At 44.3% G+C, this 15,787-nt stretch overlaps 1 protein-coding gene across 1 annotated transcript in view; it reads right to left on the reverse strand.

Moving 5' to 3' along the window:
- LOC144115348 (WD repeat-containing protein 11-like) overlaps positions 1-15,787 on the reverse strand; it is a 155,009-nt gene that overhangs the window by 12,204 nt on the left and 127,018 nt on the right. Inside the window, 2 exon segments of the mRNA XM_077649735.1 lie at positions 13-87; positions 2,714-2,906. Coding sequence (XP_077505861.1) covers positions 13-87; positions 2,714-2,906 — 268 coding nt within the window.

The following is a 15,787-nucleotide window of genomic DNA, read 5'->3' on the forward strand; positions in this document are numbered from 1 at the left end:
GGGGCTGGTTACCTTCTGGTTGAGCTGAATCAGATGTTCTGCCCACTTGCTAACCACCTCAGAGAGAGCATCACCACTTAGGATACACTGAAAAAAAAAAAACACTGAATGTGGTACCAATATTATGGCATTGTTCATTTCATGATTATTCTATGCCACCAATAGTTATCAGTAAAGATGGTATTCTTTCTTTGCTAACTAATCTTAAAAGCTACTACAAGCATGGATCCACTCGGCTTTAACACAAAATACTTGAAAGTATACCTGAAAATATTTTTAAAGTTGTATCTGCACTTTTTTTCTCAGTCCTTACCACCTGGCTCTATACCTCAAGATTGGCGTGTAGCTAAACTCCTACCCATTTTCAAATCTGGCCTCCGCTTGGATCCTTTAAACTATAGACCCACTTGACTGACTTGCACATTCTCCAAGTTCCTTTAACACGTCATACACACTCAAGTTATCTCAAAAATCACATTATATTTAAATACCGGCAAGATTTTCGCAAGGAATTTTCTTGTGACACTCAGCTCGCTGGATTTACTGACGACTTATTCCTGTAATCGACGCCAGGATTCAGGTTGATGGTTTGTTTCACGATTTTTTCACCGCATTTGATCGTGTCCCCCATCACAGACTACTTCTCAAGTTATCGCATCTCAATATTCACCCTCAGCTTTTAGCATGGATTAAAGATTTCCTCACATCTCGCGTTCAGTTGACCTCTGTGAACGGTTTTAATCTTCAGTGGCTCAAGTCACATCTGGTGTACCACAGGGGAGTGTGCTTGGTCCTCTGCTGTTTCTAATATTTATAAAGGATTTACCAAATTGCGTTTCTTCCCAACTAGACTGCTTGCGGACGACTACGTTGTGTACCGAGCCATTAAAACCGACAGTGACCGCCAATCTTTGCAAACTGATCTCGATTAAATTAACGCTTCGTGTTCATCCTGGCTAATGACCCTAAACCACTCTATTATGTTCACCTGCTGACAACTGCAACCACCAGCCCTATAGGCCCTCGCAGACAAGACAAAGTTCGTTTCCTTTACAAGCAATTCTTGCAGCATCCCTACCACATACACTCTTAATGACATAACTGTGGAGAGAGCTTCCACTTACAAGTATTTAGGAGTTAACGTACAGTCCGACTTAATCTGGAACTGTCACACTGACTTGATTCTAGCAGCCACAAACCCTCTTGGTTACCTAAAACAACCTTCTACATGCCCCTGCGCAGTTGTGAAAACTTGCCTATACTACCTTAATTCGACCTAAAATTGAGTGCGCTTCAGCCATATGGAACCCGGACCAAGACTAAGTCATAGATAACATCAAATCCATGCAAAACCATGCTACTCATTTCATTTTTTTTCAGATTAATCACATTTCAGTAGCGTCACAGTGTTAAAAGCTGGTGCTGGACTTGATAACCTTTCCCAGCGTCGCAAACTTGCTTGCTTAACACTTTTTCACAAAATTTACCATCATCCGTTGCTTCATGACGATTTCTTTCATTCACTGTCAGCAATCTTCCCATGCCATGACAATCCTTGAAATATCAAAGGCATCACATGAGGTTTTGCTAAATCTTTCATTCCCAAAACTGTTACTGACTGGAGCTGTCTTCTACAATCGCAACTGAAATTAATCCAACAGTATTTGATGAACTTTTAAAAAGTGAAAGGTAAGTGTAATTCTTCTAGTTCTGTTCACTCCAATGCATTTTATTTTTATGTTTTGCACTGTTTATTTGATGCCATTATGTTCTTTTGCGTGTTGTTGTTCCGCTACATTTTGATACTTGTTGCCTGTTCAACAATTCCGCTTTTCTAGTTTTGTTAACTGTTCAGTTTTTCATGTTTGCATTTTTGCCACCCGCCCCCCCTATGTAAGACCCTCGTAGTAAGGGCCTTCAGGGGTTTCTGGAAACAAAATGTAGAAAAGCTATAGGATGGCAGGAATGCCTCAATTTTATACCTAACGAAAGGAACAGCTCCAACACTGCTTTATTAAAAGCATAACAAGAACTTTCAGCCTCCCATCAGTTGGGTACTTTTCAATAAAAAAATTCGTAACCATCCTCAACGATTAACCTAATTCGGTCTCAGTTTTGCACTTATGGCAGGCACCACCTGGGAGAGTAAAACACAATGCCCATGAATCTGCTTATACATGCAGCCACAGTGGAATTTCATGCACCCCCAATTTTAGCCACAATGCTGCCGTGTTCTATTATCACTGCATGAGTAGCAATTACACAGTGCTGGAATCCTTGCTTCACTCACTGGAGCATGCGATGCACAGCACCAATTTGTTTTGCTGATTTGGTACCCCTTTTCATCATGCCACTGCCTATGATGGGCCAAAGTCATGGCACGCAGTAACCGGTGGCACCTTTGAATGGTGGCACATTGTGGCTAGAGATGGTCACTGCTGCAAAAGGGTGCCATCGCTGCACCTTCAGCACTGCTGAAGTCCAGGAATGAATCTCGTTTACTGATAATTCCACAGCCATCCCCAGACTTGAAATGTCCACACTGGGCCGCTTATCTCACACACAGCTCACTTGTACAACCCCACAGTGCTACCTTTTCCCCCTGAGGCTTGGGCATGCATGGCATGTTATCGGCAGGAGGATGGAACATACGATCAATGCAAAGGAGTGCATGCAGGTGGAACACAATCCTAGTTCAATGGAGGATAACCACCTTTGCGAGCCACACAGAGTCCTCCCACTGGCCGGCTGCTTGGAGGTAGCGGCAAGCATCAAGGCCCTTGCCAATGAGGCAGAGAAGTTGGACACCATCCCACGTGCGGCCATTGGCAATCAGGTTAGTAGCCACCAGCTTCACAACCGACTGTGCCTTGCTCTCAGTTTTAAGTGACGCCACCAGGCACGCCCTGGGCAGTGGAGCAGAGGAAAAAAATTTCACAAGACTCCTGTAATGAAAATCTACGAGAATTTCCACAACTCTGAGGCAGATGATGACCCGGCAAGTCTACAATCCCGCTGTAATCACTACGGCCCTTCCCCTGAATTCATCCTCTATTATAAATTTGCAGACTTCCCAATATGAAGGCATTCTGCTTCTAAAATTGACTAACTCCTCCCAGATCTACACAACATGGCACATTCTGTACCTCGTGTCCGATCCCTCCTCGAAGAAAAGTATTAACAGACACCAAGCTTAAATAGGCAGCTAAGGCTATCATGCGCCAAGCTCAAAGTATAGGAAAATTGTTTTCTGTAGAACTTTATGAATATGTGCAAAAAACATAGTGCTGTAGAGGGCCACGAAAGTTATTTCATACTACCTTGTAATGAAAGAGGAAAGAAATTTTATAAATGACTAATAGTACAAACTTTAAAAAAGGTTGGGTAACCTCAGTGGCCATGATGCTCCCGACCAATCAAATAAAGACCTCAGCCTTCTTCTCAGGAACGAGAAAGTGGCTCAGGTGTGTCAAAAAATCAGGTGAAGTAGTGGGTCAAAATTTATAGTTTTTCGAAAAAACCTGCTTCTCTTCAAAAGCTAGAAACACAAGACATGTCAACAATTGCATTATCACTTAAGAGCAGTGTTGTGTGAAAAAGAATGCATTCAATATAAAATTCAGTAAAGTACTTTTTCCTTAGCTTTTCAAGTTTTGCACACGAGAATAAAATATAATTTATTATAAGATGATCTCCACATTTTTCACAAATAGGTTTCTATTGTTTTATTAGTAGGAAGTTATGTGTAAGGTGTGCATGTCCAATGCAGAGATGAAATAAAATTACTTCCATAAAACATTTCTGGTGCGTGCAGGTGTTCCATTCCCCAGGACAGGCTTTGCAAAATGCCAAAATGCAGCTCGTTGTTTATTTCACTACACCAAGTTGCCTGCCATTTAGCCTTCAAATTACTGTGAACTTGATTTCACACCTACGAGCTTGTGCAGCACATAGGTCAGCTTTTTCATTTCCATCTATTCCAACATGACTTGCTACCCAGAAAAATTTTACCATATATCCCTGTGTTGTGATTTTTTTCTATTATGTGTATCATGTTTCCTATTAAGGGTTTGATTCCATTTTTAGAATGTAGTGCTGTGGGCAGGCTAAGTGAATCCGTGTAGATTATGGTGTTTTCAACACTGTCATTAATTATTCTCTCTACAGCTACAGAGACAGCATAACATTCAGCAGTAAAAACAGATGCACAGTTTGGCAGTTTCTTTGCACGCCCGTGCTTCCGACATAATCTGCTGTTTTTGAGCCATCAGTGTAAAATTCTGTGTAGTTCACATATTTTTCTTGTAGTGCCACGCATTCCTGTAATATGTGTCCGTGTGGTGTTGGTTTTTTTCAGAAGTGTGTCAATGAGAAGTCACATACAGTGGGAAGGCTGTACAGTGGCGGCAGATGGGCGTGCCTTCGGGCGACATGAGGAAGGGTATCCAGTATTTCTAAGTTCTGGCAACTATGCTCGAAGTGGTGAAGCAGAAGTCTGATTGACTGGGGTGTATTGTTGAACAGTGCTCTAGAGGTGCACTTTGTAATTAGTGAGTAGCATAAATGTTTTGGTAGGTATCGTGTTTTCAGGACATATGATCATGTAAGCATAGTTCTTCTGTCTTCGAGAGAGGGTTCATTTGTTTCTACACAGAGACTATTTACGCAAGAGGTTCTGTATGCAGCAGCTCAGAGACGTAAACCAAGGTTATGCACTGGGCCCAGCCGCTTTAGGTAGGATGATCTCGCAGAGCCATACGCTATGCACCCATAATCTAGGCAAGAATGTACAACAGATCGGCAATGTTCTATTGGACCCCCAGCACTTCCGTGAGATGACTTTGAGTATGTTCAGAGATTTGGAAGCTTTCCTTGTGAGCATGTTTATATGAGGAAGGAATGTGCATTTTTTGCCAAATGTTTTCCCTGAAAATTTGTATTCGTCTTCTACTGGTAGGGTGACTTCCTTCAGACAAAGGGTGGGATCAGCATGCAGTCCTCTTCTAAGCGAGAATAGAACAGCTAGTACTGACTTTTGCATGGAAAACTTGACCCAGTTTATTTACTGTCATCTGTGTCTGTCTCTCGCAGATGATATATTAGAGGATGTGCAAGCAATCTGGAGGCCATCAACACAGACTAAACACATGATCAACTTTATAATTATTTCACTACGAAATTCATTTTTACTATGAAGAGTGTAGTGCTTAAAATACACCCTGAGGCACACCATTCTCCCAAGTGAAATTCCTTGAAAACATGGCACTGAGACATACTGTAAAAACCGGAATATAGGTCCAACTTTTTTTCAAAAAACCATGGTGAAAAGTCGACCCCGGTTTTATATACCGGTCATTGGCGGAAAAACTACGGAAGTCTTGCAACAATGGGCGGCTGAAATCAACAGCCTCCATCACCATCGCTAGGGTGGCTATACTGGGGAAGTGTGAAGATCGCAGCGCTTTACCTCGGCCGCGCGTGACCCCTCTGCGCACCGATGCCGTCAGGGGGAATGCGGCGCTGCAGCTAGCGGCGCGGTGAGCTCAGCCGCGTCGGCCTTGCACACGCCGTTGCAGTTTTAGTCAGTTCAGTTCGTTTCGTCGCCTGTATTGAAATGTCTATAGCAGCGTCTTTCTATGCGAGAGGGCGAGTAAGTGGCTGCGGAAAAAGTGGAAGTGTCTGTAAGCTATCACAGCTATGCTGAGCGACGCAGCGACACGCGGCTGATATATTACATAGCAGGCTATGTGGCTAAGAAGGGTGTTTTGACAACTCATTGTGAAGCCTGCAGGAGCTCCAGGGACTCCGGAACAGGGGAAATCTGCACTCAGACCAGATTTCTGACAAACACTTCAATTTCACGACGTTATAAATGTAAAGCACAGTGAGGCTGAGCTCGTTCGCTTCATACCCAGCCTTAAAATGTTTAATTTCAGTAACCAAAACCAATCATGTCCCAGCAGAAATTGTCAATTGACTGAGCTCTGTTCATGAGCATTATACTAGCATTGAAAAAGTATGAACAAACCTTTCTAATGCAGTTGATCACTCCTCATCTGTCCAGCTTTATATATATGTAAAGTTGCCCATTTCAATTCAGGTTTTATATGCATTACAAATACCCCTTTGAACAGTGAAATATGAAAATATTAACAATAAGCAAATAAAATTAACTAAACATTTAAATATTTAATTAATTTCATTAACCTCCCCACTCGAAAAAAACTTCCGGAGTCCCAGCAGAACAGCATGTCTCTGTGATAAAGGCAACATACCCAAAAAACTTCCAGCTGAGGCAACTAACGAGTTGGACCTTGGGGGCCTTTTACGTTTGTCAGTCTCATTCTACGATCTTGTCAACGTCCTGGAAAACAAACTTGCATTCAGCCGAACGCTCTTGCATGCCGAAGCTGCGGCAGAGATTCTACAGTCAATCGGTGATGTGCCATAAATTGGGTGTTCTGAGCATTCTCTTGCGCTGACAGCATCAGGTGTACATTTTTATTGCCTCACAAGGATAGTGAGAAGAAGTGGAAAACACTGAAACCTTGTGTGTTGTAGATCAAATTCTGCAAAAGTCCCCCCCCCCCCCCTCCCCCCCCCCCTCCCCCCCAGGTGAATATTTGTTAATAGGATTCTGCTTTCTAATGGTTTCATCTGGTCTCAGAAGGAAGCCGTAGATCTGGTTTGCTGCTGGTTGAAATGGTCCCTGTAAGGCACCCAATGGGGCCTTCAGTTGTAAATAAACGATTTCATGGCCAGATGTGTTGCTTCACTGTCTAGAATCGTCGGAGATGGCTTACATGAGTGTCAAGATGGCATACATGCTACAGGTTCGCAAGCGGCGACAAAAACTGGTTTGTGCGTTGGGGCGCCTTCAGCCAATGCGACTGTAGTTGAGAGGTCCTACGGCACGCATTTTACAACGGGCTGTTCTCGCCGTAGTGGCTGCGTTTCGATAAAGGCGCAACGCACAGAGTCAATGCACGTTAAAGAAACCCAGGTGGTTGAAATCATTCCGAAACCTTCCACTACGGCGTTGCTCACATCCTGGGCATCGTCTCGAAATGAGCACGCACAATACGAGCTTCAGTCCAGCTGCGCAATGCAAACTGGGCTTGTGAAGAAGCATATTTCACGGGAATAATGATACGAGTTGATGAAATGTTATTTTATGGTGAAGATTAATTCTTTGACACTCGCAGAAAACACGCGGTAAGCGAAACGGGCTCATTTTCGCCTCAGTGGTAAAAATTTAGCCTACGCGATGCGCTCATTTTGGCTGCACGCCTTACTGCGCCTCTGCCGTCAGCGCCGCCACACGGCATCGGCGCACTGCGGGGCCATGCTTCCCCGGCCAGTTTTCACACCTGCCCACTCTAGCCACCTTACCATCGCCATCAGCAGCAGCGCCGCCATTTTGCGTTTCCGTAGTTGCAAAGCTATTTTGGTTAAAGGCTGCTTTTTCGCATTTTGTTTCAAAATGAGCGGAAGCCGGCGGCAATTCACCGTCGCCTTCAAGAAAAACGCGACTGAGTACGTGGAAGCTCACAGCGACCTGGCGGCACAACGCAAATTTGCAGTATCCGAAAAGAGCATTCAGTACAGGCGGAGGCAGAAGCTGTGTACATATTACAACTTGCAGCAACCAGAAGAAAACATCATTTCGTGGGCGGACCACAGCGTATCCAGAATTAGAAAGAAAGGTTGTGCTGCGTACAAGATCACTGCATGTGACTGCCAAATGCATCCGCGAAAAAGCGGTAGAGATAGCACGTGCCTCTAGACTCATGAGGGCGCAATTCAAGGACTCGCCATCCTGGGTGTGGCGGTTCATGAACAGGAAGGGATTTGCTCTACAGCGCCATACTTCTGTGTGCCAGAAACAAACATGCGGGTCGATGGGTGCACGATACTGTTAAGAAATTGGCCGGGTGTACATACGAGCAGCATTTAAATGAAAATAAATACTGTCACCACTGTGCAACCTGTCGAGTCGCATTTGTTTCAAGGTAAGGGTGTCTTTCGGTAGTTTTTCCATTGAAAAATATCTTTTTCATTTATAGAATTGGTTAGTTGGGGGGTCAACCAATATTCCGGTCCGACCTATAGTCCTGCTTTTATGGTACTTGAAATGAATGGTTGGACAAACAGTCATTCAAGCATTTCATAATCCTGCCGTGGGTGCCGAGGTCTCCAATGTCACGTAGAATCCCAAGCTTCCATGTGGTGTCATAGGTTTTTTCTAAATCAAAAAAAGACCGCAAGACAGTGTTGTCTGTGCATAAATGCTTCTCGGACTGTGTTCTCAAGGCAGACAAGACGGTCGGTTGTTGATCGTGCTTTAATATACCCACACCGATGGATGTCCAGAAGGTTGCAGGACTGAAGCACAAACATTAACCTAATGCTCAGAATACTTTAAAAAGATTTAGCAAGGCAGCTTGACAGGGGTATAGGCCTGTAACTGCCAGGGGAGGTAGGCACCTTTCCTGGCTTCGACAATGGTACAATAATGGCTCTTCTCCAAGCCTGCGGTATTTCTCCTGATACCCATATTTTGTAAAAATATTTCAGAAGTGCCTCTCAGCGTGTTCGGAAAAATAGGCGAGCATTTCACAATATCATCTGGTCCTGGCACAGTCTGCTTACCGGAAGAAAGTATGCTGTTAATTTCTTGCAGTGTAATTGGACTATTGTATGCTTCGTGAGCACTGCAAGTTGTCAGCAGTCTTCGTCTTTCGGCTGTGCTTTTATATATTAAAAATGATTCTGTATAGTGAGAAGAAATAGATACAGTGAAAAAATGTTCACCTGATATATCTGCTTGTTCTTTTATATTTGTCTGTATACCAGAGGCTGTCAAAAGAGGAACCATGAACGGGGAGTAGCGACCATCTAGTTTGTGCACTGCCTCGCACATTTTTTTCAACACGATTTGGCTGTTTATGGATGAAATGAAATTCTGCCATGATGTTTTTCGGCATTGCGACGTATGTACCGAGCTTTAGCTCTTGCTTTTTTTAAAGTTTATAAGGTTCTCGTGGGTGGGGTATCTGCAAAATATACCCCAGGCTTTATTTTGTTGCTTTTTTTTGCTTCTTTGCAATCTCATTTCCACCACACTTAATGGTTCTGTCGCACTACTCCTGAAGACTGAGGGATAACCAAGTGCGCAGCAGCAACAATTTGTGAACTTTTTATTTATTTCATCTGCATTAAGATTTTCTAAAACAATTTTTTCTAAAGTGGCTTCTGCTCTAAAAAGTTGCCAGTCTGTTAACAGTCTGTTTTAACATCACGGTTTAGTTGGGATGACTTCTAGTGCAGATGTTAAACTGATAAGTATAGGAAGGTGATCGTTGCCATAAGGGTTATCGATGACATCGCATTCAAAATCGCTAAAAACAGACGGCGAACTAAAAGCCAAATCTAAAATGCTCGTTTTCGTGAGCTTGGAGAACAGTAAGAAGGTTAACGGGTTTTCAGTAAACAAAGGCTAATAGAAACTACAAAATCCTCAATGACTTGACCTCTGATATCTGTTTTTTTTGCTTCCCCAGAAGGATTTAATTTTATTTGATTTATGGGGGGTTTAACGTCCCTAAGTGACTCGGGCTATGAGGGACGCCGTAGTGAAGGTCTCCGGAAATTTCGACCACCTAGGATTCATTAACGTGCAGTGACATCGTACGGGCCTCTAGAATTTCGCCTTCATCGAAATTCGATCGCAACGGCCGGGATCGAACCCATGTCTTTCGGGTCAGCAGCCGAGCGCCATGACCACTGAGCCACTGCGGCGGCGACGCTTCCCCAGAAAGAGGAATGTGTGTTAAAATAGCCAACTACCAGATAAGGCTCTGGTAGTTGCTCTCAGAGATCCTCATGTAGGGTTACATTTAGGTGCACTTCAAGATATACAGAACATATTGTAATTGTTTTGTATGCTACCACAGTGGCTGCTACTGCTTTGAACCCAGATTTTATTTTCTGCTCACGAGCTGCTACACCAGGTTTCACTAAGATGGCTACGCCTCCCGAGAGCCTGCTCGCCCCCTCTCGGTCAAAGTGAAAGAGAGTATAGCATTTCTTAAGCAGATTTGTGTGCTCAGCACCTAAATTGGTTTCCTGCAGATACAGTCGAATCTCGGTGATAAAAGCACAATTGATACGAATTTTGCAATGATAAGAATTGGTAAAATTCCCCCAGCCAAAGCGCATTATGTAGAATGGGCAGGATTTTGGATGTTCCATACTTTCTTCCGCACCACTGTGGATGATATAAATGCGCGAGCCACGACCGCACCCTCAACACTAAGCGCTGCCGACGTACATTGCCTATATTAGAATCGCTAATTGCGCGGTACATGCACCGCAAGCAGTGAGCGGCGGTGCACGACCCACACACTACCGAAGTCGCGATCGCTAATCGTGTGGTACGCACCGTGAGTAGCGAACTTTGGCTGCACGGCCGTTAATAAAACCAGTCAGCCACAGATCTATTCAGAGATCTATGTGAATGCATTTTTCATGCATCTGCATATGAATTTTACTAGTTTTTGCAATACAAAATTTCGGATGATACGAATTTTTTCGCGACTCCATGAGATTCGTATCATTGAGATTCCCCTGTATAAGGCAAACGAAGTAACTGAGTGTAAGATGTCTTTCATGTTGTTGTAGCCATTTAAAAGTCCTCTGCAGTTCCATTGTATTAATAAAGCCATATTAATGCTGTGTATTTATGGCGCGACAACTAGATTTATACTCTGTTTTCACCCTATTACTCAGGGCCTCTCTTTTTTTGACCGATCCAAGGAGTCCCACCACCCGTCTGATGTGGATGGCACAGGGCTGCATTGGTCGCGTCTATTGCTTCTGCAGAGGTACTGTACGATCGTGCAGAAGGCATGTGGACATTTGAATTAGACCTTGGGTTGCGGGAAGAGGTCGTGAGGCCTGCCAACCCAGGGGTTTGCATAGCCTGTTTCAGCACACGGGGGCACGGATGGCCCTACCGCAGGCTCACTGTGTGTGGCCTGGATAGGTGCCGAAGCTTGGTGCGGTGTGCCGCGCCCACACACCACATCGGCAAAGTTGGATTTTGCAGTGAAAGAGAATGTGTCTGTGTGAGCAAATCACCTTCTCACTTCTTTAAATGAGATGTTCTCCTTTGTCTTCAGGGTAATTATATCTTCTTCCTTCTACCAGGATGGACCCGCCCAGGAGTATGCAGCTTGGTCTCCTCCGCAATTTGTGCAGAGTGGGGCAGCGTCACATTCATCAGAAGGGTGATCCTTCAAAGCGCATTTCGCACAAGTTTTGCAACCACAGCAACACTGTGATATCTTCCAATATATTTACATAAGGCTCTTCTACACCCTGATTCCACAATGCCTGCATGACTGCTCTGCTGAAGTTTCGACTGAGTCAAATGCTTTCTCGTAATCTATGAAGGCCATGTATAAGGGTTGGTTATATTCTGCACATTTCTCTATCAACCGACTGATAGTCTGAATATCATCAATTGTCGAGTATCTTTTACTAAAGCCTGCCTAATCGATTGGTTGATTGGAGTCTAAGGCTGTCCTCATTGTATTAGCGATTACCTTAGCGAATACCTTATAGGCATTGGACAGTAAGCTGATCTGTCTGTAACTTTTAAGTCCTTCACGTCTCCTTTTTTATGAATTAAGATAATGCTAGCGCTCTTCCAAGATTCTGGTATGCTCGAGGTCATAAAGCATTGTGTATAGAGAGTGGATACGTTTTCAAGCACAATCTCCCCTCTGTCTTTGAATAGATCTGCTGTTACCTGATCCTCACCAGCTGCTTTCCCCCTCTGCATTGCTCGTAAGCTTTCTTTACTTCCTCTTTCGTTGCTGGCGGGATGTTCCACTGCTGTGTGATACCGCCTATCTCATTCACGTCTTGATTACATAAGTTACAGTACAGGTTTGTGTAGAACTCTTCGGCTACTTTAAACTATCTTATCCATATTGCTAATGACATTGCCCTCCTTGTCTCTTAATGCATACATCTGGTTTTTACCTATGCCTAGTTTCCTCTTCACCGCTTTTAGGCTACCTCCATTCTTTAGAGCATGCTCGATTCTCTCCATATTAAACTTCCTCATGTCGGTTCCTTTGCACTTTTTAACTTTGATAGCTCTGCCAGTTCTATTCCGTCTCTGGGGTTTGATGCTCTCAGACTCCGGTGTTTCTTGATCACATCTTTCATCACCTGTTAGAGCTTGAGGTATCCTGTCGAGCAATCTTATCGCATACTTCTGCTGCGCACTCCATAATAGTAACTGTGAGATTATCCTTTACTGCTTGAACATTAAGGCCGTCATCCTCAGCTAAAGCCGAACATCTGTTCTGAAGCGATATCCTGAACTCCTCTACTTTCCCTCTTACCGCTAACTCGTTAATTTACTTCCGCTTGACCAGTTTCTTCCATTACCTCTTCCAGGCTAATTCGAGACCTTACCATCTTGTGGTTGCTACAATGCACCTTTCCGAAGACCTCCACATCCTGCACGATGCCAGGGCAAGTGCAGAGTATGAAGTCTATTTCATATTTATTCTCATCATTGGGGCTCTTCCACGTCCACTTCCTGTACTCTCAATTGTGGAAGAAGGTATTCATGATGCGTAAGTTATTTCTGCCTGCGAACACTACTGATAACTCTCCCTTGCTATTCCTAGAACCTATCCTATAGTCTCCTACTGCCTGGTCTCCAGCCTACTTCTTGCCTACTTTGGCATTGAAGTCATCCAATCAATACAGTGTGCTGTTTTTACTTTGCTCACAGCTGACTCCACGTCTTCATAGAAGCTTTCAACGGTCTGGTCATCATGGCTGGATGTAGGCGCATAAGCCTGTACCACCTTCAGTTTGTACGTCTTATTAAGCCTAATTATGATAACTGTCACCCTCTCGTTAATACTACAGTAAAAGCTAGTTAATTCAAACTCGGTGAATTCGAACTGATGCTGAGTCCGAGCACAGCCCTGTGTATTTCAGTGGGGGAAAACTTCCGATAAGTCGAACAAGTCGGCATCCGCAAAGGTTAATTCCAACAAGTTGGCATCTCCAACGGTTAATGCGAACCAGGAGCCCCTGACTGACACCACTTCTTGGAGATAAAAAGTTGGCCCATAGCGAGTACAACGCGCTGCAAATTTACTAGAGATGTAAAACAATGGAAAAGAAAAAAAGCCGAGGGCATGAGGCTGGCGGAGCCCACGCTCCGGTGCATGCCGAAGCAGGTTTTCGTTGCTGGAGCACTTGGCCATGCCGCAATCCATTCCAGGTATTCATTGTGCCGTGGTCGCTGGGTTGTGATCACGTGGTGTACACAACACAGTTTGGCGGCTCGGCCGCTGCAGCCATGCCAACGTTTTTAAAGTGTATTTAAAAACGTTGGTCATGCTTTTTGTTGGTGCCGTGAGCTACGTGGACAGCAGTGTGGAGACATTGCACCCCTCGAGTGGCGCCGACATAATTGAGGCTGCATGAAGACGCCACACGGCTCATGTGCAATGAGAACAGCCGACAGTGATGAGTCCCGACGGTGGCGACAAGCCTATGCCACCGCCAAATGCATGTAAAGTGGCGTCGACGCTCAATGTTGCAGCACGCTACTTCTCTGCCAATGGGAACTTGGGCGTTGCGCTGGAGCTCTTGGGCAAGCTGCAGATGATGCTGATGGAGTGTAGGCAAAAGAAGCGCAAGCAAATGCACATCACTAATGACAACCCTTCCCCATAAATAAACATGTTTTGGAGCATAAATAGCATCATATATTCCAGAACTAAAGCTCGCTGCTCACGCGAATGCATTCCAGTACTTGGTTCTGGCGCATAACTGGCCGATCAATTTATTTTTAGTATCGCATGAATTTAATTCTCAGATTCGCCCGCCACAAACATGTTGTAGCGCGTAGCTCGCGATAACAAGTCTAGATGTGACTGCTTCGAGTTCTGTCTGTGTGGCGCGGCACAATGACCACTCATTCTAGCACCCATTCGATAATTTGAACTTCACTTAATTTGGATAATTTTCCGGTCCCCTTCGAGTTCGAATTAACGAGCTTTTACTGTATAGAATTCCTCTATGTTGCCAGCCATATCCTGATTAATGAGGAATCCCACACCAAGTTCTCGTCTGTCCGCTAATCCACGATAGCATAGAACATGCCCACCCCTTAGCAGTGTATACGCCTCATCTGTCCTCCTAACCTCACTGAGCCCTACAACATCCCATTTAACACCTGTTAGTTCCAAAAACAGCACTGCTAGACTATTAAAAAAACTGCGCGAAGACGACGGGACAAGAAGAGGAACAAAGACGCAAATACAAAGCACCTGCGCTTTGTAAGCATGTTTTTGTGCTTCTTCTCGTACCGTCGTCTTCGCGCAGTATTTTGGCAATCACTATGAATCAACTAGCCCAACATCATGTCTTACTGCTAGACTAGACTCACCAGATAAGGTTCTAGCGTTAAATGTTGCCAGGTTCAGTTTCCAATGGCGGCCTGTCTGCAACCAGAGATTCTTAGCACCCTCCACTGTGTCACACGTCTGACTGCCGCCTTGGTCAGTTGTTCTGTAGCCGCTAGGGAATGATGGCCAAGGGTTGATTGGTTCATTCATATAGAAGGATGTGGCCAAGTACTACAGCAGGGTGGCTAAGTCCTGCTCTGGTGAGGGAGTGCGTTGTCGGTTCTGGTCACTGAGATAAGGCCGCACCCCAGGCTTAGTTATGCAATTCCATCAACACGCGGAGATTTTTTTTTTTTTAACCAATTGTGTGACACTGGGATTCGAACCCTGGTCCTCTTGCATGCGAGTTGGATGCTCTACCTCTACAGCATCGCTGCTTAATAGGAGTTGGAAAATAGGAGAATAAAAATTTAGAATATATGCTTTGTGCGTTATTATGCAAAAATGAGTATTTAAAGTTATAGAACACTTTATGGTCAGCAAAAAAAAAATAATAATAATAAACTGCTTGCGCACAAAGGTTTAGGATACTCCGCAGTGCACTGTCGAGGTGGACCCCGGGCTATCTTGTAGATAACTGTGTCCGCTACACTACTGGTGGTATGGAATCATTCAGAACATGATTGGTACCTTCATGAAGGCCCTGAAGAATCCCCTCGGCAACGGCAGCACCTGACAGTAGCCCAGGCTGAGCGGAGCAATCATTTCTGTTCGAACTGAAATCTTTTCGCACACAGCTGTTGCTGCTGAGCAGGGTCAGGGTGAGAAAAGGATGTCAATTGGGAGCAGTGCTAGTGGCATTGCTCCGTATTAACAGGTTTCATGCGAAGTCTTTCTCATGCAGCTGATGGAAAAAGCAATTTCAAAACTGCAGTTCATTACTTTTAAAACATATATGTCCAGAAGCAGTCCGGATTTCTCAGAATAGGGCATATTGCACCATCATTCAAACTGAATGATTCTGAATAGGCGTGGTAAGGAAAGAGTTAAAGGGGCTGCGAAACACTGCTTGAAAGGATGCCAACTACACTTCAGATGGATTCTTTATGTCCAAAAGCAGTCCGGATATCTCAGAATGGGGCATTTTGCACCATCGTTCAAACTGAATGATTTTCAATAGGCGTGGTAAGGAAAGAGTTAAAGGGGCTGCGAAACACTGCTTGAACGAATGCCGGCTACACTTCAGATGGATTCTTTATGTCACACAGATGCTGACTCAAAAAGAATTACAGGAATCTATGCATAGGAATGGGAGTTATTCAATGAAGAAATTTAAA

Source organism: Amblyomma americanum, chromosome 1, assembly GCF_052857255.1.
Source record: "Amblyomma americanum isolate KBUSLIRL-KWMA chromosome 1, ASM5285725v1, whole genome shotgun sequence".
NCBI classification, from domain to species: domain Eukaryota; kingdom Metazoa; phylum Arthropoda; class Arachnida; order Ixodida; family Ixodidae; genus Amblyomma; species Amblyomma americanum.